Below are 26,638 nucleotides of genomic sequence, written 5' to 3'. Positions count from 1 at the left end.
AGGCTAACGGCATGTTGACTGAAGCTCAGGTGTTCAGGTGGGGTTAAACATGTTCAGGTGGGGTTAAACATGTTCAGGTGGGGTTAAACATGTTCAGGTGGGGTTAAACATGTTCAGGTGGGGTGGAGTTAATTGTTGGGAGAAGCAGAAGAAAAAAAAACCGTGACTAATCAATTGAACTTTGAAACTTGAAGCGAACAGACAGAATATGGCTACGGATTTTACTCAGGATTCGGTGTTGCACTTTCTCCAATTCAAGGGTGGGAGAGTGAAGAACTCTGAACTGTTGGCGCACTTCAAAACGTTTCTACGCGACCACGAGAACCAGACGCGCAACAGGCAACTGTTTAAAACGTTTGTGAACTCTGTGGCTGTGGTGAAATCAGAGGAGGGAGTATCATACGTTGTGCTAAGGAAGAAATGTCTGGGGCAGGTTGCTGGAGACATCGCCGCCGCATACCGCTCACCAAAGCCCCCCGCTAAACAACAACCGGCGAGACGGAGAGAGAGAGTCCAGTCACCGAGAGCTCCGGTAAACCGAAACCAGCAGAGAGGTCAGAAGGGACTGATTGAGACGCACTTTCATGAATTACACGTTTCACCAGGCGACACCAACCAATTCACCGACGACGTATTAGCCTCGGCTGGAATTGTTAACAACAACAATGTGGAAACAACTATCAATTACGAAAAGCCTTTCCAATGTTCCTCGCCACATGTGCCAGACCATGCGCCACCTCCTATATACAACAGAGATGCACCATTCCTCCCATCGTACAATGCATCAATGTCAAAGTGGTCAGAAGATGGGAGTGGTCAGAGCTTTGAAACGGAAGGGGAACTGAATCACAAAGGTATTTACATCAGCGGTTCCAAACTTGGCCAGCAGTCAAAAGAACCAAAGAGGAAGAGGTCCTATCCGCCCCCTGAGTTCGTATACACAGAGGTGAAACCTCCAGCGCCTCACCAAACACAGGTGCAACAGAATGCAGTGCAGACACAGAGGAAACGTTCTGAAGCTGACCACAGAAGAGCAGCAACAACATGGCCACTACTCACCACTCTAGAGCATGCCAGCTCCTCTCCTTGTTTATCTGATGGTCACAGTCCTTCTGCTGCTCCACACGCTCCCCTAACCCCTGACCCCCAGGTGACGCGGAGTAATGGCAACTTGGATGGCAGTTACCACCTCCACCATAGGATCCCACAGCAGCCCAGACCAAAACAAGATGGACTCCCAGCAGCTCCACTGCATGCTACACCTGCCTCTCAGCTGGCGCAGAGCAATAACAGCCTACCTATACCACAGAAGGATGGAGTCCCAGCCCCTGTTCCTGACATCCAGTATCCGGAAGAGGGAAGAGCTGCTGTTACCCAGTCCAGAGCCCAGACCCTGCCTTTCCCATGCAGCTTACCCCTGGACTCTGCCTACCAGTACCACACTCCTGCTGAGTCTACTGGTGGGTCTGGGTACCCTGAGCACCAGCACCACCAGGGAGGCTCTGACTTCTCCTTCAGCCACAGCCACAGCAGTCTCTCCCTAGCCCAGTCACTGGACTCCAGGGATGAGTGGCCCCAGCGGTCCCCTAGAGAGGAGTGGGCCAGCAATGAAACCCTCAGCTACCAGGGACTGAACTACCCAGGTGAGCAGCAGAGGGTCAAAGTGCACGAGATGCTCTGCCGTGCTCAGGAGGCCAAACTGCTCTCTCAGATGCACCGCGCTGAGAGGAGAGCGCCCTGGCCTCACCATCACTCCACCGGTTACCTTGACGATGAGGCGAACAGAGCGTCGTCATGGCACCACTCCACAGGTCATCTCCATGATGACAATGGGTCCAAGTCCATTGAGTCCTTCTCTCTTCCTGGTTCAGACCCCGAGCACCATCTCCGACCCCCTGTTCGGCGAATCAGCAGCCGGTTCCGCAGCCGTATGTGCCGCAGCCTCGGAGCCGACATGGACCAACTGTTCCCGGAGGACAGCGTCTCGGCACGGCACAACCGTCTCCACCTCCTCTCCTCCAACCTCAGCATCAGCCACTCCTTCTCCACCCCCACCTCTCGTTCACCCAGCTACAGAGACCTGAGGCGGGAGATGCACTCCGGGGCCTCCAGTAACAAGAGCCTGAACGGTGCCTCTAACTCTGGCGGCCATGACAGCTCCTACTTCCACCGCCACGATCTGGTCCCCCTGGAGGCGAAGGAACATGACTGGCTGGTGAAGGGCGCCACTGGGACCTGGACCGACATATACACCCTGTTCAGAGATGAACCCAGCCTCCTCACCAAGAGAGACTTCATCACTGGTTATACCATCCTGCACTGGATCGCTAAACATGGAGACCACCGGGTCCTCAACACACTCTGGTACGGAGTCAACAAAGCCGGGTTGAAACTGGACGTGGATGTGAAGACTACCTGTGGCTACACGCCTCTTCACCTGGCCGCCATCCACGGGAACAACAAGATGATCCGGCTGCTTGTTTATAAGTTCAGGGCTAACGTGGCCCTCAGGGATACCAGTGGGAAGAAGGCCTGGCAGTACCTGGGCCGGACCGGCCCCAAAGACCTGCTACAGATGCTAGGGGCCCCTCACTGCAGGACTTCCACTGGGGTTAGCTCCACACCCCAGTCCTCAGGGGAGAGACCCACAAGGCCCACTGCAACCTCGGCCACGGTAAAGAAGTCCACATCCATCACTGGGTTCCTCAAGCATAAAACCCTAGTGAAGTTCCCAGGATGGGAGGGTTCTCAGTCTCCCGACTCCTTTGTGTGAGAATAGCGTGAACTTTAGGGTGAGTCTGCCTGCTCTGAGGGTGTGGCTACTGACTAGACCTACCACCCAGCTCAAAGCTGTTTGGGGTCTTTACAACTTTGATTTGCCACTTAAAAACTTTCTTGGTTATTTGAAATGTTTTTCCATTTATATAAAAATAAATAAATGTATGACCAAATAAATGAATAAGAGGGTGGGGATTATGTTATTGAGCTGTCTAAATTAACATATTGTGACTTGGATTATGACGTGGCATCAACTATCACTTGTGAAATCCAAGCAATAGAATCAGTCATGTAAATTGGATTTCTTAAGGGATTGTATTAAACTATGATACCTCAGTATAATTGCTTTGCTATTTTGTTTATTGTGGTGAGAAGCTTTTGTTTATTTGCTGCTGGGGAAATGGCTTCCATTCTAGTGTGCTCGTTTTCAATGACCAAAGAATACTCTTTCTTTTTTAAATGTCTTTTCTCTAACAGAAGTGTACTGTGTGTCACTTGTTAGTGTTTAAATGGATTCAGATTACAGGGACGTGACCTGATTCTGGAATGTGGTAGTGAGAGGACATTTCTTTTTTTTCTTCTTTGTTCAAAGGCCTTTCAAAGTAGCACTGTGTATTGCATCATGTGACTGGACTAAATCCTTCCTTCAGTTGCACCAGGTTGCTTATCTTGTACAATGTTGGGAGGTATCGATTGCTTGGCTTTATTCACTTTTGATTGACACTACAAGGCTTAGACAGTACTCACATGAACTGTTTTCTCCTTGTGCACTTAAATAATGTTTTTATTATACCTCATGTCCTGAGGTGCTTAACCAATCCAGACTGGTATTTGATGTAGCTCTGAAGCCATTTCCATGAAGGGATATTTAGGGATGTTGGTAATGAGGTCCTTTATCTACTTCCCCAGAGTCCGATGACGTCTCTGTGTCCCGTATTAAGGAAGTTAGAAGTAGTTTTGCGAGCAAATGCTAACTAGCGTTAACGCAATGACTGAAAATCTATGGTATCTGCTAGCACGCTAGTAGAAGTATCCCTTTAAGCACTCTTATTTTTCTATCCAACACTGTTGATCAAAATGGAATGTTAACCTGTTAACCCTCTTTGTCTCCAACACTGTTGATCAACATGAAATGTTTACCTGTGTTAAACTTGTGGCGAGAGGGCTAACAAAGGCTAATTTACAAATGGAACCCTATTCCCTATATAGTGCACTACTTTTGACCAGGGCCCATATAGGGAATAGGGTGCCATTTGGGGTGGAATACATTTACTGTACATTTGTTTTGCTCTTAATGGAAGAAAAAAAATATATATATATATATATATATTGTCACTGGGTGTTAATGGGAGGCTGCAGTTCTATCAAGCAGTGTATTGTATAACCTGTTAGACATTGTCTATAGCTTTCCTTTTCTATGAATAAAAAGCATATCATTGTATATTAATTGCTATAGTTGTTAGCTTTTCTTCAAAGATTATTGTCAACATAGCAGTTTGTCACCTCTGCTGTTTACTGTTGTAGCATGGGCTCTCGAGTGGCTCAGCGGTCTAAGGCACTGCATCTACAGTCCCTGGTTTGAATCCAGGCTGTATCACATCTGTCCGTGATTGGGAGTTCCATCGGGCGGCGCACAATTGACCCAGCGTCGTCTGGGTTTGGCCCGGGGTAGGCCGTTATTGTAAATAAGAATTTGTTCTTAACTGAGTTCGTCTAGTTAAAATAAAGGTTACACATCCCTTTGATCTGATTCCTGTCAACAACCTAGACCTCGTTCAGTGGACAAACCTTCTGGAATTTTGTAGATAGAAACATCATGAATAGAGCAGACATGATTTAACCTACATGTCAGAGGCATGTCTGTTCTACAAAACTAATTTCTATCTGAACGTTCCACAATGTTGTCTCATGCTGAACGCAGATCTGATGAACAAGCATGTTTCTTTTGACTATTTCTCTCCACCTGTAATACAACAGACAGTTAGGAGAGAATGATAGGGATAGTCTATTGAAATTACAGACACGTTGGTTTTCTTACCCTGTAGGAGTATATGGACCAGGTATGACAGCAATCCACGCTTTGGTTTAGGGCTCTATTCAATCCGTTTCGCTGAAGTTCAGCGTGATTGACATTTAAAGGCAATGGCCCCACGATAGCGGAGACTGCATTCATGGTAAACGCTGCATCATGTTCAATTAATCTATAAGTGACTTCGTTGATCTTCACAATCAATCTGAGATACATTTGGAAATGATCCGTGAGAAATGTTTTAGTTGTAATTTGGGTGAAATATCCCTTTAACAGTGGAAGGAAGGGTGAGAAGTCCTAGCAGCACTCGGACACTGCTATGTTGAGATCTCATGTTACATTGGGTTAGTGTGCTCTCCTCAGGGCAAGTAGTCCACAAGTCAGGTCACTAGGACAGTCAGTGGACCAGTCAGTGGACCAGTCAACTTCTAGGATGAGGAACGTGAACTGCAACACACACACACACTTCACACAAGCAGGCTGTATCACATCCATCCGTGATCGGGTGTCCCATAGGGCGGTGCACAATTGGCCCAGCATCGTCCGATTTAGGGCTAGCGTTCGGCCGGGGTAGGCCGTCATTGTAAATAAGAATTTACTTGCCTCGTTAAATAAAGGTTAAATAACATTAAAAAAATAACAATAAAAGCAATATATTGCAGTATGGCTTGACTTGAATGTCCAAGACAAATGTCCACTCTAGCCTGAGTGCCAGTCTGTTGGTGCTATCATGTCCACTCTAGCCTGAGTGCCAGCCTGTTGGTGCTATCATGCCCACTCTAGCCTGAGTGCCAGTCTGTTGGTGCTATCATGCCCACTCTAGCCTGAGTGCCAGTCTGTTGGTGCTATCATGTCCACTCTAGCCTGAGTGCCAGTCTGTTGGTGCTATCATGTCCACTCTAGCCTGAGTGCCAGTCTGTTGGTGCTATCATGTCCACTCTAGCCTGAGTGCCAGTCTGTTGGTGCTATCATGTCCACTCTAGCCTGAGTGCCAGTCTGTTGGTGCTATCATGTCCACTCTAGCCTGAGTGCCAGTCTGTTGGTGCTATCATGTCCACTCTAGCCTGAGTGCCAGTCTGTTGGTACTATCATGCCCACTCATTGTCATGTTTGGGTTGACATCTGACAATGAGCTATGAAGCACAAACTGATCTGGGACCAGCCTTTTGAAGGAGACAACAGATCTGGGACCAGGCTATAGAAGAAGACAACAGTTCTGGGACCAGGCTACAGAAGGAGACAACAGATCTGGGACCAGGCTACAGAAGGAGACAACAGATCTGGGACCAGCCTTTTGAAGGAGACAACAGTTCTGGGACCAGGCTACAGAAGGAGACAACAGATCTGGGACCAGGCTATAGAAGGAGACAACAGATCTGGGACCAGGCTATAGAAGGAGACAACAGATCTGGGACCAGGCTACAGAAGGAGACAACAGATCTGGGACCAGGCTACAGAAGGAGACAACAGATCTGGGACCAGGCTATAGAAGGAGACAACAGATCTGGGACCAGGCTATAGAAGGAGACAACAGATCTGGGACCAGGCTACAGAAGGAGACAACAGATCTGGGACCAGGCTATAGAAGGAGACAACAGATCTGGGACCAGGCTACAGAAGGAGACAACAGTTCTGGGACCAGGCTATAGAAGGAGACAACAGTTCTGGGATCAGGCTAACATGTCCCTTCAGGGACAATAAATTGATCTAATCTCATCAATAACATAACAGATACAAAATGGCTGATGACATTATAGAATAGTTCGTCAAAGTACAGAAAGACAACAACAAAGGCTCTGTTTAAAAATAGATTTATTTGTAAAACAAGGATCTTTTTTCCAATCAGCCTCCCTTCTCCTACGCTTCGTAAAGCACGATTGATACATGGAATTTTGTTTAGGAAAATCTGTCAAATCTGAGAATGCAGTTATGCTTCTGAAAAGCTATGAAGAAAAATATTGGTGAAAATATGAACATGAATATGTGCCTGATACAGTATATTTGACTGGAATTAGGATAATCTGTAGATGCTTTAAAAGGTGGGGATGGAAAACAAGCAAGGAGTCACAGGACTCTACACACACACACACACACACTGGGCAAAAACTGGTTGAATCAAGGTTGTTTCCACGTCATTTTAACCCAACAAATCAATGTGAAGATGTTGAATCCAATGTAGAAAACAGATTAGATTTGCAAAAAGTCATCAACAAAAGGATATTTAGTCTGTTTTTCACCCAACTTTTAACCTAAATCCAATGACATGGTAAAATATTTTGTTGATTTCACAAGTTCTAGAACATGACATCATCTTGCCTTCTCTGAGAGAAATTACATTTGTTTTAAATTTCACATATTTCTTTTCAGTTTCCAAAAAATATAAAATGTGTGTTTTTTAAATTTTTTATCATCTACATATTAAAAATAATAAGAGGTTAGCAGACACCATATGTATAGCCACTTGCATTCCATTTATTATAATATAAATAATTAGAGCAGTTGTTGTCAATGACATGGTAGCTTTTATCATAAACTATCATTTTCGAGTCTGAATTAGAAGTGTTTGAAGCATAATATTGCCTTAGATTGTGACTACATATTATTAATATGTGTGAGAGCGTGCTATTATGTTGGTAAAGAAAACAGGCCTTTTTGATTTGATATTTCAGGTCCGGTTCCTCCTGACCAATAGGAACAGAATGAGAAATAGAAGCCATTCTAGTTCTGTGATTCTGACCAATCAGTAGTTAAACTGCCAAAAAAAAGTGCTCAGCTGTAGTGATGTTATATATATATATATATATATATATATATATATATATGGGGAACAACATTTCTTGACAGGAAGTTATACAACCACCATCGTTACTCTCAAAGCTTTGATCTACTCGTATGAATACAACTAGGCACTTCAACAGTGTATTGAATCAACCAAAGACATGCTGAGTGGCCAGTCAGAATGCACATATGTGAAAAAGCTTGAGTAACATAGGAAGCATAAATAGAGAGGCACAAGAATGCATCGATCATGAATGCAATCTGTCTGTCTGCCTGCCTGTCTGCCTGCCTGCCTGCCTGCCTGTCTGTCTGTCTGTCTGTCTGTCTGTCTGTCTGTCTGTCTGTCTGTCTGTCTGTCTGTCTGTCTGTCTGAATGCAGTCTGTCTGCCTGTCTGTCTGAATGCAGTCTGTCTGAATGCAGTCTGCCTGTCTGTCTGAATGCAGTCTGTCTGTCTGTCTGTCTGTCTGTCTGTCTGTCTGTCTGTCTACCTGTCTGTCTGCAACAAGGGGACAGACCGACAGACATCCTTCCTCCAGTTCTGCTCGATGAACTGTCTCTGTCTCTCTCACTGTATCTAACTCTCTAACTCTAACTCTGTCTCTCTCTTCAATCAAGTACTGTTGTATCTTGCTCGTCAGACTCACGGCGCTCCTCCCATTGTGTCAGAGACACAGCAACTGTAGGAGTGTCCAGGAGCAGTGTTGTTGTTGGGGTGATGTCACAGTGATGTCACAGTGGTGGAGCGGACTGTGTGGGTTGGACCAAGGTTAGGGCTGGGGGCCCTAAGGTTAGGGCTGGGACACCTAAGGTTAGGGCTGGGACACCTAAGGTTAGGGCTGGGACACCTAAGGTTAGGGCTGGGAGCCCTAAGGTTAGGGCCGAGGCTGGGGTTCATCCCAGGGATAGGTGAGCTGGGCTGGGCCTGGTGGTCCCCTGGAGAGATACTCTCAGCCAGCCTGCTGAGCTGTTCATCCCACTGCTTAAGGAGCTCATCCAGTTGTCTCTGGCGGATCAGCAGGGCTGGTTTCATACAGACGAAGTGCTGGTAGTCTCTAAGCTGCTGCCCAGTCAGGTACCCACCCAGGATGTCCAGTACCACACACTCCCGCCGATCCAGATTCTCCTTCAACTCCCTGGCATCCTGGTGCTGACTACACAGCTGCCTGCGCTTCTGCTGTAAGGATTCCTGAGTTAACAGAGATATATACCTTATTAAATACATCCTGGTGCTTCTGCTGTAAAGACTCCTGAGTTAACAGAGATATATAGATTAGTAAAGACATCCTGGTGCTTCTGCTGTAAAGACTCCTGAGTTAACAGAGATATATACCTTATTAAATACATCCTGGTGCTTCTGCTGTAAAGACTCCTGAGTTAACAGAGATATATAGATTAGTAAAGACATCCTGGTGCTTCTGCTGTAAAGACTCCTGAGTTAACAGAGATATATAGCTTATTAAATACATCCTGGTGCTTCTGCTGTAAAGACTCCTGAGTTAACAGAGATATATAGATTATTAAAGACATCCTGGTGCTTCTGCTGTAAAGACTCCTGAGTTAACAGAGATATATAGATTAGTAAAGACATCCTGGTGCTTCTGCTGTAAAGACTCCTGAGTTAACAGAGATATATAGCTTATTAAAGACATCCTGGTGCTTCTGCTGTAAAGACTCCTGAGTTAACAGAGATATATAGATTATTAAAGACATCCTGGTGCTTCTGCTGTAAAGACTCCTGAGTTAACAGAGATATATAGATTATTAAAGACATCCTGGTGCTTCTGCTGTAAAGACTCCTGAGTTAACAGAGATATATACCTTATTAAATACATCCTGGTGCTTCTGCTGTAAAGACTCCTGAGTTAACAGAGATATATAGATTATTAAAGACATCCTGGTGCTGACTACACAGCTTCCTGAGGGTAGAGAGAGACTGTCAGTGATAGGTGAATAGAGTCTTTACACAGAGAGACTCCTGGTTAAACTAGAGGAAATAGACATCCTGCCTGCGCTTCTGCTGTCCATTTTACATGTACGTCATTTAGCAGACGCTCTTATCCAGAGCGACTTACAAATTGGTGCATTCACCTTATGATATCCAGTGGAACAACCACTTTACAATAGTACATCTATATATATTTTTTTTTGGGGGGGGGTAGGGGGGTTAGAAGGATTACTTAATCCTATCCCAGGTATTCCTTAAAGAGGTGTGGTTTCAGCCTCCTGAAGGGAGAGAGACAGAGGGGACACTATGACCTGGCACCACCTAGTGGCCATCATGTGACACGTCTACAGAAACATGTTCAGTATTAGTGAGATAGGACACTAGTAGAGGACACTAGATTAGTAAAGCCTTGATAACATATGATGACATTTGGGTAAAGTAAAGCAACCCAGGCTGAATGACACCCTCTCAGGAGGGCAGAATAGAAGGTCACAGGAATCAATCCGTGTTTTTAGAGGGGAGGGAGCCCTGCGGTATCAGTGACTGAAATAAATCACATTTTAACACCGTCACGTTCCTTCATTAAAGGGAAGGAGGCTGAGGTAGCGCCATGATGTCACCGCTCCTTAACACAGCCAAACACAAGACGAGTGTAAACCAACAAGCTGTCTGCCGTTCTGTGACCTCATTCAATACCACAATACGAGACACACTGTCTGGACCAAAGTGTGATTTCCTGGAAGACACGGAGGTCTGAGGTATCTATTAAATGCATATCTTCATCTCAGTGACACTGGTAAAATACAAGTAACCCTAAAAATAGCCTGCGGTGTTCGGGGTCTCCTTCACACTGGGATTCCCAGACTGTAGTATGTACAGTGGAGAATCTTCACCCTCTTCTGTGCTGTTGTGTGTAGTGTTAGTGTGGTGTAGTGTTAATGTAGTGTAGTGTATTGTAGTGTAGTGTTAGGGTGGTGTTAGTGTAGTGTAGTGTAGTGTTAGGGTGGTGTAGTGTTAGTGTAGTGTAGTGTTAGTGTAGTGTTAGTTTAGAGTTGTGTAATGTTCGTTTAGAGTAGTGTAGTTTTAGTGTAGTGTAGTGTTAGGGTGGTGTTAATGTAGTGTAGTGTAGTGTTAGTGTAGTGTTAATGTTAATGTAGTGTAGTGTTAATGTTAGGGTGGTGTTAATGTAGTGTAGTGTAGTGTTAGTGTAGTGTAGTGTAGTGTTAGTGTAGTGTTAGTTTAGAGTTGTGTAATGTTCGTTTAGAGTAGTGTAGTGTTAGTGTAGTGTTAATGTTAATGTAGTGTTAATGTTAATGTAGTGTAGTGTTAGTTTAGAGTAGTGTAGTGTAATGTTAGTTTAGAGTAGTGTTAGTGTTTAGTGTAGTGTAGTGTTAGTGTAGTGTTTGTGTAGTGTTAATGTAGTGTAGTGTAGTGTTAGTGTAGTGTAGTGTTAATGTAGTGTAGTGTTAGTGTAGTGTAGTGTTAATGTAGTGTAGTGTAGTGTTAGTGTAGTGTTAATGTAGTGTAGTGGTAGTGTAGTGTTAGTTTAGAGTAGTGTAGTGTAGTTTAGTGTTAGTGTAGTGTTTGTGTAGTGTTAATGTAGTGTAGTGTAGGGTTAGTGTTGGTGTAGTGTTAGTGTAGTGTTAGTGTTAGTGTAGTGTTTGTGTAGTGTTAATGTAGTGTAGTGTTAGTGTTAGTGTTGGTGTAGTGTTAGTTTAGAGTAGTGTAGTGTTAGTGTAGTGTTAGTGTTAATGTAGTGTAGTGTAGTGTAGTGTTAGTGGTAGTGTTAGTGTAGTGTTAGTGAGTGTAGTGTTAGTGAGTGTAGTGTTAGTGAGTGTAGTGTTAGTGTAGTGAAGCGTTAGTGTGGTGTTAGTGAGTGTAGTGTTAGTGAGTGTAGTGTAGTAGTGTTAGTGTAGTCTTAGTGTAGTGTTAGTGTAGTGTTGGTGTTAGTGTAGTGTTAGTGTAGTGTTATTGTAGTGTACGTGTAGTGTTAGTGTAGTGTAGTCTTAGTGTAGTATAGTGTAGTGTTAGTGTAGTGTTAGTGCAGTGTAGTGTAGTGCAGTGTTAATGTTGTGTAGTGTTATTGTAGTGTGGTGTTAGTATAGTGCAGTATAGTGTAGTGTTGGTGTAGTGTAGTATAGCATAGTCTTAGTGTAGTGTAGTGTTGGTGTTAGCGTAGTGTAGTGTTAGTGTAGTGGTAGTGTTAGTGAGTGTAGTGTTAGTGAGTGTAGTGTTAGTGAGTGTAGTGTAAGTTAGTGTAGTGTAGTGTTAGTGTAGTGTTAGTTTAGAGTTGTGTAATGTTCGTTTAGAGTAGTGTAGTTTTAGTGTAGTGTAGTGTTAGGGTGGTGTTAATGTAGTGTAGTGTAGTGTTAGTGTAGTGTTAATGTTAATGTAGTGTAGTGTTAATGTTAGGGTGGTGTTAATGTAGTGTAGTGTAGTGTTAGTGTAGTGTAGTGTAGTGTTAGTGTAGTGTTAGTTTAGAGTTGTGTAATGTTCGTTTAGAGTAGTGTAGTGTTAGTGTAGTGTTAATGTTAATGTAGTGTTAATGTTAATGTAGTGTAGTGTTAGTTTAGAGTAGTCTAGTGTAATGTTAGTTTAGAGTAGTGTTAGTGTTTAGTGTAGTGTAGTGTTAGTGTAGTGTTTGTGTAGTGTTAATGTAGTGTAGTGTAGTGTTAGTGTAGTGTAGTGTTAATGTAGCGTAGTGTTAGTGTAGTGTAGTGTTAATGTAGTGTAGTGTAGTGTTAGTGTAGTGTTAATGTAGTGTAGTGGTAGTGTAGTGTTAGTTTAGAGTAGTGTAGTGTAGTTTAGTGTTAGTGTAGTGTTTGTGTAGTGTTAATGTAGTGTAGTGTAGTGTTAGTGTTGGTGTAGTGTTAGTGTAGTGTTAGTGTTAGTGTAGTGTTTGTGTAGTGTTAATGTAGTGTAGTGTTAGTGTTAGTGTTGGTGTAGTGTTAGTTTAGAGTAGTGTTAGTGTAGTGTTAGTGTTAATGTAGTGTAGTGTAGTGTAGTGTTAGTGGTAGTGTTAGTGTAGTGTTAGTGAGTGTAGTGTTAGTGAGTGTAGTGTTAGTGAGTGTAGTGTTAGTGTAGTGAAGCGTTAGTGTGGTGTTAGTGAGTGTAGTGTTAGTGAGTGTAGTGTAGTAGTGTTAGTGTAGTCTTAGTGTAGTGTTAGTGTAGTGTTGGTGTTAGTGTAGTGTTAGTGTAGTGTTATTGTAGTGTACGTGTAGTGTTAGTGTAGTGTAGTCTTAGTGTAGTATAGTGTAGTGTTAGTGTAGTGTTAGTGCAGTGTAGTGTAGTGCAGTGTTAATGTTGTGTAGTGTTATTGTAGTGTGGTGTTAGTATAGTGCAGTATAGTGTAGTGTTGGTGTAGTGTAGTATAGCATAGTCTTAGTGTAGTGTAGTGTTGGTGTTAGCATAGTGTAGTGTTAGTGTAGTGGTAGTGTTAGTGAGTGTAGTGTTAGTGAGTGTAGTGTTAGTGAGTGTAGTGTAAGTGAGTGTAGTGTAAGTGAGTGTAGTGTAGTGTTAGTGAGTGTAGTGTTAGTGTAGTGAAGCGGTAGTGTAGTGTTAGTGTAGTGTTGGTGTTAGTGTAGTGTAGTCTTAGTGTAGTGTAGTGTTAGTGCAGTGTTAATGTTGTGTAGTGTTATTGTAGTGTTAGTATAGTGTAGTGTTGGTGTAGTGTAGTATAGCGTAGTCTTAGTGTAGTGTTGGTGTTAGCGTATTGTAGTGTTAGTGCGGTGTAGTGTAGTGCAGTGCGGTGTAGTGTTAGCGTAGTGTTAGTGTGGTGTTAGTGTAGTGCAGTGTAGTGTAGTGTTAGTGGTAGTGTAGTGCAGTGTGGTGTAGTGTAGGGTAGTGTAGTGTTATTGTTGTGTTAGTTTAGAGTAGTGTTTAGTGTAGTGTTAGTTTAGTGGTAGTGTTAGTGAGTGTAGTGTTAGTGAGTGTAGTGTAGTGTTAGTGAGTGTAGTGTAGTGAAGCGTTAGTGTAGTGTGGTGTTAGTGAGTGTAGTGTTAGTGTAGTGTTAGTGTAGTGTAGTGTTGGTGTAGTGTTAGTGAGTGTAGTGTTAGTGTAGTGTTAGTGAGTGTAGTGTTGGTGTTAGCGTAGTGTTGGTGAGTGTTAGTGAGTGTAGTGTTAGTGTAGTGTTAGTGAGTGTAGTGTTAGTAAGTGAAGTGTTGGTGTAGTGTTAGTGAGTGTAGTGTTAGTGAGTGAAGTGTTAGTGAGTGTAGTGTTAGTGTAGTGTTAGTGAGTGTAGTGTTAGTAAGTGAAGTGTTGGTGTAGTGTTAGTGAGTGTAGTGTTAGTGAGTGAAGTGTTGGTGTTAGCGTAGTGTTGGTGAGTGTAGTGTAGTGTTAGTGTAGTGTTAGTGAGTGTAGTGTAAGTGAGTGTAGTGTTAGTGAGTGTAGTGTAGTGTTAGTGTTAGTGTAGTGTAGTGTTGGTGTTATTGTAGTGTAGTGTTAATGTAGTGTTAGTGTAGTGTAGTGTTAGTGTAGTGTTAGTATAGTGCAGTATAGTGTTGGTGTAGTGTTAGTGTAGTGTAGTATAGCATAGTCTTAGTGTTGGTGTTAGTGTAGTGTTAGTGCAATGCGGTGTATTGTTAGTGTAGTGTTGGTGTTAGTGTAGTGTTAGTGTAGTATGAGTGTAGTGTGTGGTGTGGTGTAGTGCAGTGTAGTGTAGTATTAGTGTAGTGTTAGTGTAGTGCTAGTGTAGTGTAGTGTTAGTGTAGCGTAGTATTAGTGTAGTGTTAGTGTAGCGTAGTGTTAGTGTTGGTGTTAGTGTAGCGTAGTGTAGTCTTAGTGTAGTGTATTCTTAGTATAGTGTTAGTGTAGTGTGGTGTTAGCGTCGTGTTGGTGTTAGCGTCGTGTTAGTGTCGTGTAGTGTAGTGTTAGTGTAGTCTTAGTGTAGTGTATTCTTAGTGTAGTGTTAGTGTAGTCTTAGTGTAGTGTTAGTGTAGTATAGTGTAGTGTTAGTGTAGTGTAGTGCTAGTGTAGTGTTAGTGTAGTGTTAATGTGGTGTAGTGTTAGTATAGTGCAGTATAGTGTAGTGTTAGTGTAGTGCAGTGTAGTGTCGTGTTAGTGTAGTGTTAGTGTAGTATAGTGTTAGTGTTGTGTGGTGTAGTGTAGTATTAGTGTAGTGTTAGTGTAGTGCTAGTGTAGTGTTGGTGTTATTGTAGTGTAGTGTTAGTGTAGTGTTAGTGTAGTGTTGGTGTTAGCGTAGTGTTAGTGTCGTGTAGTGTTAGTGTAGTCTTAGTGTAGTGTATTCTTTGTAGTGTTAGTGTAGTGTTATTGAAGTGTGTAGTGTAGTATATTGTGGTGTGTAGTGTAGTGTATTGTGGTGTATTGTAGGTGTGGTGTGTAGTGTAGTGTTTTGTGGTGTGTAGTGTAGTGTATTGTGGTGTGTAGTGTGGTGTGGTGTAATGTGGTGTGGTGTGTAGTGTAGTGTTAGTGTGGTGTGTAGTGTAGTGTATTGTGGTGTGGTGTAGTGTGGTGTGTAGTGTATTGTGGTGTAGTGTAGTGTGGTGTGTAGTGTATTGTGGTGTAGTGTTAGTGTTGTGTGTAGTGTAATGTGGTGTAGTGTAGTGTGGTGTGGTGTAGTGTTAGTGTAGTGTGGTATGTAGTGTTAGTGTAGTGTGGTGTGTAGTGTATTGTGGTGTAGTGTGGTATGTAGTGTATTGTGGTGTGGTGTAGTGTAGGTGTAGTGTAGTGTAGACGTGTAGTGTAGGTGTAGGTGTAGTGTAGATGTAGTGTGTAGTGTAGTGTGCAGTGTAGGTGTAGTGTAGGTGTAGTGTGTAGATGTAGTGTGTAGTGTGGTGTAGATGTGTAGTGTAGTGTAGGTGTGGTGTAGTGTGCCGTGTAGGTGTAGATGTAGTGTGTAGTGTAGGTGTAGTGTAGTGTAGGTGTAGTGTAGTGTGTAGTGTAGATGTAGTGTGGTGTAGATGTAGTGTGTAGTGTAGTGTAGGTGTGGTGTAGATGTAGTGTGTAGTGTAGGTGTAGTGTAGTGTAGGTGTAGTGTGTCGTGTAGGTGTAGTGTAGATGTAGTGTAGATGTAGGTGTAGTGTGTAGATGTAGGTGTAGATGTGTAGTGTAGTGTAGATGTTGTGTAGTGTAGGTGTAGTATAGATGTAGTGTAGGTGTGGTGTAGTGTAGGTGTAGTGTGTAGTGTAGGTGTAGTGTAGGTGTAGTGTGTAGTGTAGGTGTAGTGTAGGTGTAGTGTAGGTGTAGTGTGTAGCTGTTAATCACTATCCAGCACTGTCTGTGCTTTCCCCCGAGATTAGGAGAACCTTGAAGGCTACTCCCGGTTTTCCTAAGTCTCTTCAGGTCAGGTCACACACACGTCTACATTTCTCTCCCTCTCCAGCCTCTACTCGACTCTATGGGACTAACGTTCAGTACATGAATTACTCATTATCCATGCTACATAACTACTAATTAATAATGGATTATTGATTCATTAACCTTTATTAGATAATTCTCTTATCAGTGGTGTAGTGTGTAGTGTAGGTGGAGTGTCGTGTAGGTGGAGTGTCGTGTAGGTGTAGTGTAGGTGTAGTGTAGTGTGTAGTGTAGGTGTAGTGTAGTGTGGTGTAGGTGTAGTGTAGGTGTAGTGTGGTGTAGTGTAGGTGTAGTGTGCTGTAGGTGTAGTGTGGTGTAGTGTAGGTGTAGTGTGTAGTGTAGGTGTAGTGTCGTGTAGGTGGAGTGTAGGTGGAGTGTGTAGTGTAGGTGTAGTGTAGGTGTAGTGTAGTGTGTAGTGTAGCTGTAGTGTGTAGTGTAGGTGTAGTGTAGGTGTAGTGTGTAGTGTAGGTGTAGTGTAGTGTAGGTGTGGTGTAGTGTAGGTGTAGTGTGGTGTAGTGTAGGTGTAGTGTGTAGTGTAGGTGTAGTGTAGTGTAGGTGTAGTGTGTAGTGTGGTGTAGGGCTTAGTGTATAGTGTATAGTGTATAATGTATAATGTATAGTGTATAGGGCATAGTGTATAATGTATAGGGCATAGTGTATAATGTATAATGTATAATGTATAATGTATAATGTATAGGGCATAGTGTATAATGTATAATGTATAGTGTATAGGGCATAGTGTATAATGTATAGGGCATAGTGTATAATGTATAGGGCATAGTGTATAATGTATAGTGTATAGGGCATAGTGTATAATGTATAGTGTATAATGTATAGGGCATAGTGTATAATGTATAGGGCATAGTGTATAGGGCATAGTGTATAATGTATAATGTATAATGTATAGTGTATAGTGTATAGGGCATAGTGTATAATGTATAATGTATAGTGCATAGTGTATAGTGTATAGGGCATAGTGTATAATGTATAGGGCATAGTGTATAGGGCATAGTGTATAATGTATAGTGCATAGTGTATAGGGCATAGTGTATAATGTATAATGTACAGTGTATAGGGCATAGTGTATAATGTATAGTGTATAGGGCATAGTGTATAGGGCATAGTGTATAGTGTATAATGTATAGTGTATAGTGTATAATGTATAATGTATAGTGTATAGGGCATAGTGTATAGTGTATAATGTACAGTGTATAGTGTATAATGTATAATGTATAGTGTATAGGGCATAGTGTATAGTGTATAATGTACAGTGTATAGGGCATAGTGTATAATGCATAGTGTATAATGTACAGTGTATAGGGCATAGTGTATAATGTACAGTGTATAGGGCATAGTGTATAGGGCATAGTGTATAATGTATAATGTACAGTGTATAGGGCATAGTGTATAATGTATAGTGTATAGTGTATAGTGTATAATGTACAGTGTATAGGGCATAGTGTATAATGTATAGTGTATAATGTACAGTGTATAGGGCATAGTGTATAATGTACAGTGTATAGGGCATAGTGTATAATGTATAGTGTATAATGTACAGTGTATAGGGCATAGTGTATAATGTACAGTGTATAGGGCATAGTGTATAATGTATAGTGTATAATGTACAGTGTATAGGGCATAGTGTATAATGTATAGTGTATAATGTACAGTGTATAGGGCATAGTGTATAATGTATAGTGTATAATGTACAGTGTATAGGGCATAGTGTATAGTGTATAATGTATAGTGTATAATGTACAGTGTATAATGTACAGTGTATAGGGCATAGTGTAGTTTAATATCTCACCCTTTCCTCTTGGCTGTCCTCTGTCTCCTCGTCTCTGTCCAGGGCAGAGAGAGCGTTATGGACCCGGGCCAGCCGGCCACACAGAGACAACAGAAGGTTGACTATCTTATCCATGTCCCCGATGAACATCTTGTACTTCTCCCTCTCGTTGGGTTTACACCGTTCCTGGACCAGGCTCTCCATGCGGCCCCCTAGGGCCCGGAACCTCCTCTGCATCTCCGCCAGAACCTCCTTCTCCTCCCGCAAGGAGGCAATGCTCAGAGTCAGGGCCTGGAATAGCTCCACCTAGTGGACGGGAGAAGTTAGAAATAACGGTGTATTGTGTCTATTGTGTCTCCACTTCTCTTTCACCAGAGATCTTCTGGATCCCCAAGGACCATAGGTTGGATGGGCATTTGTCTTTAATTTTCCTTACTTTTATATCAATCAGTTAATTCAAAGATTCATGTAATTGTATTGCATTTGATCTGATAAAAACAATTGTTTGCAAATTATTTATTTTTTAAAATGAATTTAAGGTAAATTCAGACCTTCTTCTGATTGAGGTCTGTCTCATCCTCATCCAGATCTGTGTCCACCTCTCCTCCTCCTCCTCCACCTCCTCCTCTTCCTCCCTCTGTTCTCTGCAGCAGATTGGGTCCTGTTGAACAGACACCGTCTTGACTTCTACAAGAAGAAGAAAAAAAAAAGATGTTTTATTGTCACATACACTGGATAGGTGCAGTGAAATATGTTGTTTTACAGGGTCAGCCATAGTGGTATGGCACCTCACGGAACAGAGACACAAGAATGGAGTGCCAGTTAGCATTACTACCACTTCAATAGACTGACACATTACATCCTGAAACTCCTTACCGAAACTGACACATACTGCAAAACAAGCAGTCAGCAACAAGCACTAGTCTGTTGAATAGTGTGTCTGATGCCAAAACAATTAGTATGGTATTCTGGGTGTGTGTGTTATTTGGGTGAAACTCACACACACACACAAACACACACACACACACACACACACTACTATAAGGAATGTGCTGTGGCTGGTTTGTTTTCATGACTGGCCTATTTGGCAGGATGGATCGGCAGAATAGAATGTTTTAGACAGAACAACATTCGACAGTAGAATCAGGTTTCACCAACCTCTGACACAGAGGATTCTAACAAACCAACTGTCCTCTGGTTCTATTTTAATATACAGTGAAGGGAAAAAGTATTTGATCCCCTGCTGATTTTGTTCGTTTGCCCACTTACAAAGAAATGATCAGTCTATCATTTTAATGGTAGGTTTATTTGAACAGTGAGAGACAGAATAACAACAAAAATATCCAGAAAAACGCATGTCAAAAATGTTATAAAATGATTTGCATTTTAATGAGGGAAATAAGTATTTGACCCCTCTGCAAAACATGACTTAGTACTTGGTGGCAAAACCCTTGTTGGCAATCACAGAGGTCAGACGTTTCTTGTAGTTGGCCACCAGGTTTGCACACATCTCAGGAGGGATTTTGTCCCACTCCTCTTTGCAGATCTTCTCCAAGTCATTAAGGTTTCGAGGCTGAGGTTTGGCAACTCGAACCTTCAGCTCCCTCCACAGATTTTCTATGGGATTAAGGTCTGGAGACTGGCTAGGCCCCTCCAGGACCTTAATGTGCTTCTTCTTGAGCCACTCCTTTGTTGCCTTGGCCGTGTGTTTTGGGTCATTGTCATGCTGGAATACCCATCCATGACCCATTTTCAATGCCCTGGCTGAGGGAAGGAGGTTCTCACCCAAGATTTGACGGCACATGGCCCCGTCCATCGTCCCTTTGATGCGGTGAAGTTGTTCTGTTCCCTTAGCAGAAAAACACCCCCAAAGCATAATGTTTCCACCTCCATGTTTGACGGTGGAGATGGTGTTCTTGACGTCATAGGCAGCATTCCTCCTCCTCCAAACACGGCGAGTTGAGTTGATGTCAAAGAGCCCCATTTTGGTCTCATCTGACCACAACACTTTCACCAGTTGTCCTCTGAGTCATTCAGATGTTCATTGGCAAACTTCAGACGGGCATGTATATGTATTCTTGAGCAGGGGGACCTTGCGGGCGCTGCAGGATTTCAGTCCTTCACGGCGTAGTGTGTTACCAATTGTTTTCTTGGTGACTATGGTCCCAGCTGCCTTGAGATCATTGACAAGATCCTCCCGTGTAGTTCTGGGCTGATTCCTCACCGTTCTCATGATTATTGCAACTCCACGAGGTGAGATCTTGCATGGGGCCCCAGGCCGAGGGATAGTGACAGTTCTTTTGTGTTTCTTCCATTTGCGAATAATCGCACCAAATGTTGTCACCTTCTCACCAAGCTGCTTGGCGATGGTCTTGTAGCCCATTCCAGCCTTGTGTAGGTCTACAATCTTGTCCCTGACATCCTTGGAGAGCTCTTTGGTCTTGGCCATGGTGGAGAGTTTGGAATCTGATTGATTGATTGCTTCTGTGGACAGGTGTCTTTTATACAGGTAACAAGCGGAGATTAGGAGCACTCCCTTTAAGAGTGTGCTCCTAATCTCAGCTCGTTACCTGTATAAAAGACACCTGGGAGCCAGAAATCTTTCTGATTGAGAGGGGGTCAAATACTTATTTCCCTCATTAAAATGCAAATCAATTTATAACATTTTTGACATGCGTTTTTCTGGATATTTTTGTTGTTATTCTGTCTCTCACTGTTCAAATAAACCTACCATTAAAATTATAGACTGATCATTTCTTTGTCAGTGGGCAAACGTACAAAATCAGCAGGGGATCAAATACTTTTTCCCCCCACTGTAGCTCTAACATGGAGAGAGAGACAGACAGAGAACTATAGTTTACAGCCAGGATATCAGCAGTTTTTAACAGTTATCATTCTGTGGCGTCAGAGACAACTGTTATCTAGTCTGTGTTAACCATTTCTCTCTAAACAATTTGTTCATAATGAAAACAAAACAGATTGACTTTAAAATATTTTTTGCAATTTCACCTTGAAACCCCTGAGATATGATATCCTTTCCCTTGCTTACCTAGCTTCTCTGATGTCATGGGTTATTTTAAAAGCGAAGAGTTGCCTTGTGATAACAGGTGGCTGTAATAAACTGAGCCATAATGTTATCAGCCTCAACAAAGGTCCTATGTTCTGTCCTATCTCCTGGTAATGAACCCTGATCAAACAGTCTAACCTTTTATTTAGCTACATAACATGAATAAAACACACACACACTAAGCACACAAACGAATGCATGAACGCACACACACACACACACACACACACACACACACACACACACACACACACACACACACACACGCACACGCACACGCACACGCACTCACTCACACTTCCTCATTCCCTCTGGATAACCAGACTTCCCTAAATCCCTCCCCCCCTTTCCTCCCCTCGCTCCTCTCCGTCCCTCACCTGTCCTCCAGACAGGTGCTGCTCCTGCGGCGTTGCCACAGCAACCTCCCTCCCCCCGCGGGGAAGATCTCCTCCATCAGGTCCATGGTCCGTCCGCCCTCTGCCCAGCTGTCCAGCATCGGGGTCAGGGTCTTATCCCCCCGGGACACCAGCTGTCTGGCCAGGGCCTCCACCCTCAGTTCCCCAGCAGACCTCTCCCTCCTGGCCGAGAGATGGTACTCTTGCCCCAGGCTTTCCTCACCGCTAGGCCCCTGCTGGGGCTCTGGGAAACTGCTGCTGAGGGTGGTGGGGGTCTCAGGCTGGGGCTCAGGGGTTAGGCTCGGCCTCGGAGAGACAGACAGGGGGATAGAGGGGGGTACTGTCTGACGGTAGGAGGAGGGGAGAGATGGGAACTCACAGCTGCATGTACAGAAACACAAAAAGACAAGAGGTTCACAACAACGGATGGAGAAATGGTCTTCGTTTTTCAAAACTTTAACATTGATGATTAGAATATTTTCAGTGTTACTATGTCCCTTTACATTAGATAATGTAAATATATAGTGCAGTACTATGGCTCTCTGTAATCAATGCACCATTCAATATCACTGACGTTTTATTATAACGTGTCACTGTTATTGTGCCATAATGTGTGTTGGTGGGAGCCAGTGTTGTGTGTACCTGTTGAGGTGCTTTAGCCCAGGTCCATGATGATTCTCCTCCTCCTCCTCCTCCTCCTCCTCCTCCTCCTCCTCTCTGTCTGGGAGTGAGGAAGGGGGCAGGAGAGGGGGTGGCGGCGGGGGGAAGTCCTCTGTGATGTCCGTCTCCCTGATTGTGAGCGGGGGAGGAATAGGGGAGGGAGGGGCCGGTTCCTGGAGGAACACCTCGTCATAGTCCTTTAGTGAGATTGTGGGAGGGGCTAGGTGTGGAGCTACTTGTAGGGGCGAGGTCTCCTGCAGAGTGGACTCCGAGATGCGGAGGGAGAGCAGGGTGTGTGGTCTGTGAGAGGTTTTAAATGAGGGTGGTGGTGGGGAGGCTTTGGGTAGGACGGGGGGTGGGTTGGTCTTTGGTGTAACGGCTGAAGCTTGCGGGCAGGGCCCCTCTTTCTGTCTGGGGAAGTCTTTCAGGGTCTCCTCTGAGGTGCTGGTGTCTGAGGAGCCCTGTCTGGTCCTGGTCTGCAGACCCTGGTTCTGGCCCTGGGCCATGGTCTGCTGTAGATGTTCTGTGGGGCTTCTTCTGACCTCTGGGTTTACCTGGGCCTCTGGGGACATGGTCCTGGATGTGGCGGTCTGCAGCAGGGTTGGGAAGGCTATGGCATCCAGGTTGGCCTGGCTCAACCTCTCATTGGCCTGAATAGATGAATGGATGGATGAATTCATTCATTCATTAATACTTTATTTTCCTCATAGAGAAACTTATATATGCAAACATATAAAAATACATCAAAAGACAGACAACCTTCCAATTACATAAACCCTCCAATTATATAAACCCTCCGATTATATACAACCCTCAGATTACATAAACCCTCCGATTATATACAACCCTCCGATTATATACAACCCTCCGATTATATACAACCCTCCTATTATATAAACCCTCCGATTATATACAACCCTCCGATTATATAAACCCTCCGATTATATACAACCCTCCGATTATATAAACCCTCCGATTATATACAACCCTCCGATTATATACAACCCTCCAATTATATAAACCCTCCATTTATATACAACCCTCCAATTATATACAACCCTCCGATTATATACAACCCTCCGATTATATACAACCCTCCAATTATACACAACCCTCCAATTATATAAACCCTCCGATTATATAAACCCTCCGATTATATACAACCCTCCAATTATATACAACCCTCCAATTATATACAACCCTCCGATTATATACAACCCTCCGATTATATAAACCCTCCGATTATATACAACCCTCCGATTATATACAACCCTCCAATTATACACAACCCTCCAATTATATACAACCCTCCGATTATATAAACCCTCCAATTATATAAACCCTCCAATTATATACAACCCTCCAATTATATACAACCCTCCGATTATATACAACCCTCCGATTATATACAACCCTCCAATTATACACAACCCTCCGATTATATAAACCCTCCGATTATATACAACCCTCCGATTATACACAACCCTCCGATTATATAAACCCTCCAATTATACACAACCCTCCAATTATATACAACCCTCCGATTATATAAACCCTCCGATTATATACAACCCTCCAATTATATACAACCCTCCGATTATATACAACCCTCCGATTATATACAACCCTCCGATTATATACAACCCTCCGATTATATACAACCCTCCAATTATATACAACCCTCCGATTATATAAACCCTCCAATTATATACAACCCTCCAATTATACACAACCCTCCGATTATATAAACCCTCCGATTATATACAACCCTCCGATTATATAAACCCTCCGATTATATACAACCCTCCGATTATATAAACCCTCCAATTATATACAACCCTCCGATTATACACAACCCTCCGATTATATACAACCCTCCGATTATATAAACCCTCCAATTATATACAACCCTCCGATTATATACAACCCTCCGATTATATAAACCCTCCGATTATATACAACCCTCCGATTATATAAACCCTCCAATTATATAAACCCTCCAATTATATACAACCCTCCGATTATATAAACCCTCCGATTATATACAACCCTCCGATTATATACAACCCTCCGATTATATACAACCCTCCAATTATATACAACCCTCCGATTATATACAACCCTCCGATTATACACAACCCTCCGATTATATACAACCCTCCAATTATATACAACCCTCCAATTATATACAACCCTCCAATTATATACAACCCTCCAATTATATACAACCCTCCAATTATATACAACCCTCCAATTATATAAACCCTCCGATTATATACAACCCTCCGATTATATAAACCCTCCGATTATATACAACCCTCCGATTATATAAACCCTCCAATTATATACAACCCTCCGATTATATAAACCCTCCAATTATATAAACCCTCCAATTATATAAACCCTCCAATTATATAAACCCTCCGATTATATACAACCCTCCGATTATATACAACCCTCCAATTATATAAACCCTCCAATTATATACAACCCTCCAATTATATACAACCCTCCGATTATATACAACCCTCCGATTATATACAACCCTCCAATTATACACAACCCTCCAATTATATAAACCCTCCGATTATATAAACCCTCCGATTATATACAACCCTCCGATTATATACAACCCTCCAATTATATACAACCCTCCGATTATATACAACCCTCCGATTATATACAACCCTCCGATTATATACAACCCTCCGATTATATACAACCCTCCGATTATATAAACCCTCCAATTATATACAACCCTCCAATTATACACAACCCTCCGATTATATAAACCCTCCGATTATATACAACCCTCCGATTATATACAACCCTCCAATTATATACAACCCTCCGATTATATACAACCCTCCGATTATACACAACCCTCCGATTATATAAACCCTCCGATTATATAAACCCTCCAATTATATAAACCCTCCAATTATATACAACCCTCCGATTATATACAACCCTCCAAATATATAAACCCTCCAATTATATAAACCCTCCAATTATATAAACCCTCCAATTATATACAACCCTCCGATTATATAAACCCTCCAATTATATACAACCCTCCAATTATATAAACCCTCCAATTATATACAACCCTCCGATTATATACAACCTTCCGATTATATACAACCCTCCGATTATATACAACCCTCCAATTATATACAACCCTCCAATTATATAAACCCTCCAATTATATAAACCCTCCAATGATATAAACCCTCCGATTATATAAACCCTCTGATTATACACAACACATATCCCAGGACATAGTTCAGACAGAATGGACTATTTGCTCTTCAATGTTTGACCTGTTATGTTTTGTTGATGATGCTGTTCCCCTGGTCCTCTTTTGAATATCATAAAGTGTGTTGTGACCCCTGTTAAATGTACTTCAAATAAACTCTGAGTTGACTTGATTTTACAGACAGACAGACAGACAGACAGACAGACAGACAGACCGACAGACAGACAGATTGACAGTCAGTCAGACAGACAGACAGACAGACAGACAGACAGACAGACAGACAGACAGACAGACAGATAGACAGATTAACAGTCAGTCAGTCAGTCAGTCAGTCAGTCAGTCAGTCAGTCAGTCAGTCAGTCAGTCAGTCAGTCAGTCAGACAGACAGACAGACAGACAGACAGACAGACAGACAGACAGACAGACAGACAGACAGACAGACAGACAGACAGACAGACAGACAGACAGACAGACAGACAGACCTACCTGCCAGTCCAGGCTGATAGTAGGGCTGGTGCCTGGGGGGGAGAAGGGGCAGGGGAGACCTACAGAGGCAGCCAGGCTGGAGGCACTAAGGGCCCGCTGGCGGTCGGGGTTCTTCAGCCTATCTCTCCTCATCACAGGGGTGTTGCTTTGGAACGGACTTTGGTTCAGTAGGTAGTGGGTATCTGCACACTGGGACTGGGACATGGACTGGGACAGGGACTGGGACATGGAGGCAGACACGGGTCTGTCAGGATGCTGGTTGTCCATGAACCTGTAACACACACAGAGGAGGCAAACACACACACACACACACACACACACACACACACACACACACACACACACACACGAACACGGACACACAAACAAAACTGATAAGTGTGTGAGCTTCAACATCTCTTTACCAAACAGTTACTTCCCTGGTATGTTAACTCTCCCATCCACCATGGGGATATTATTAAGAGAATGGACTGTGAGGATATTATTAAGATAATGGACCGTGAGGATATTATTAAGAGAATGGACCATGAGGATATTATTAAGATAATGGACCGTGAGGATATTATTAAGATAATGGACCAAGAGGATATTATTAAGAGAATGGACCATGAGGATATTATTAAGATAATGGACCGTGAGGATATTATTAAGAGAATGGACCATGAGGATATTATTAAGAGAATGGACCGTGAGGATATTATTAAGAGAATGGACCATGAGGATATTATTAAGAGAATGGACCGTGAGGATATTATTAAGATAATGGACCATGAGGATATTATTAAGATAATGGACCATGAGGATATTATTAAGAGAATGGACCGTGAGGATATTATTAAGAGAATGGACCATGAGGATATTATTAAGAGAATGGACCGTGAGGATATTATTAAGAGAATGGACCGTGAGGATATTATTAAGAGAATGGACCGTGAGGATATTATTAAGAGAATGGACTGTGAGGATATTATTAAGAGAATGGACCATGAGGATATTATTAAGAGAATGGACCATGAGGATATTATTAAGAGAATGGACTGTGAGGATATTATTAGATAATGATATTATTAAGAGAATGGACCATGAGGATATTATTAAGAGAATGGACCATGAGGATATTATTAAGATAATGGACCATG

The 26,638-nt window shown here is 42.8% G+C and overlaps 2 protein-coding genes across 2 annotated transcripts in view; one reads left to right on the top strand and one right to left on the bottom strand.

Moving 5' to 3' along the window:
- Positions 1–150: 150 nt before the first annotated feature.
- On the top strand, positions 151–4,225 carry sowahb (sosondowah ankyrin repeat domain family member B). Its single transcript, XM_029692435.1, has one exon. It carries the CDS (start codon positions 209–211, stop codon positions 2,771–2,773), a length of 2,565 nt encoding a protein of 854 aa, XP_029548295.1. The 5' UTR covers positions 151–208; the 3' UTR covers positions 2,774–4,225.
- Positions 4,226–6,602: 2,377 nt separating this feature from the next.
- Positions 6,603–26,638, bottom strand: part of LOC115149503 (protein Shroom3) — a 135,335-nt gene continuing 115,299 nt past the window's right edge. The window contains exons 11-17 of the mRNA XM_029692434.1: positions 25,500–25,770; positions 21,737–22,404; positions 21,077–21,475; positions 18,184–18,319; positions 17,654–17,938; positions 8,075–8,772; positions 6,603–7,950 (exon numbers count right to left, since the gene is read on the bottom strand). Coding sequence (XP_029548294.1) covers positions 8,305–8,772; positions 17,654–17,938; positions 18,184–18,319; positions 21,077–21,475; positions 21,737–22,404; positions 25,500–25,770 — 2,227 coding nt within the window. The 3' untranslated portion in view covers positions 6,603–7,950; positions 8,075–8,304. The remainder of the gene's footprint in view (positions 7,951–8,074; positions 8,773–17,653; positions 17,939–18,183; positions 18,320–21,076; positions 21,476–21,736; positions 22,405–25,499; positions 25,771–26,638) is intronic.

Source organism: Salmo trutta, chromosome 15, assembly GCF_901001165.1.
Source record: "Salmo trutta chromosome 15, fSalTru1.1, whole genome shotgun sequence".
Taxonomy (NCBI): Eukaryota; Metazoa; Chordata; class Actinopteri; order Salmoniformes; family Salmonidae; genus Salmo; species Salmo trutta.
This window is presented reverse-complemented; position numbering and strand designations above follow the sequence as displayed.

Bases quoted from the DNA above. Each gene is read 5' to 3' on its own strand.
- sowahb (XM_029692435.1), top strand. From the start codon at position 209: ATGGCTACGGATTTTACTCAGGATTCGGTGTTGCACTTTCTCCAATTC.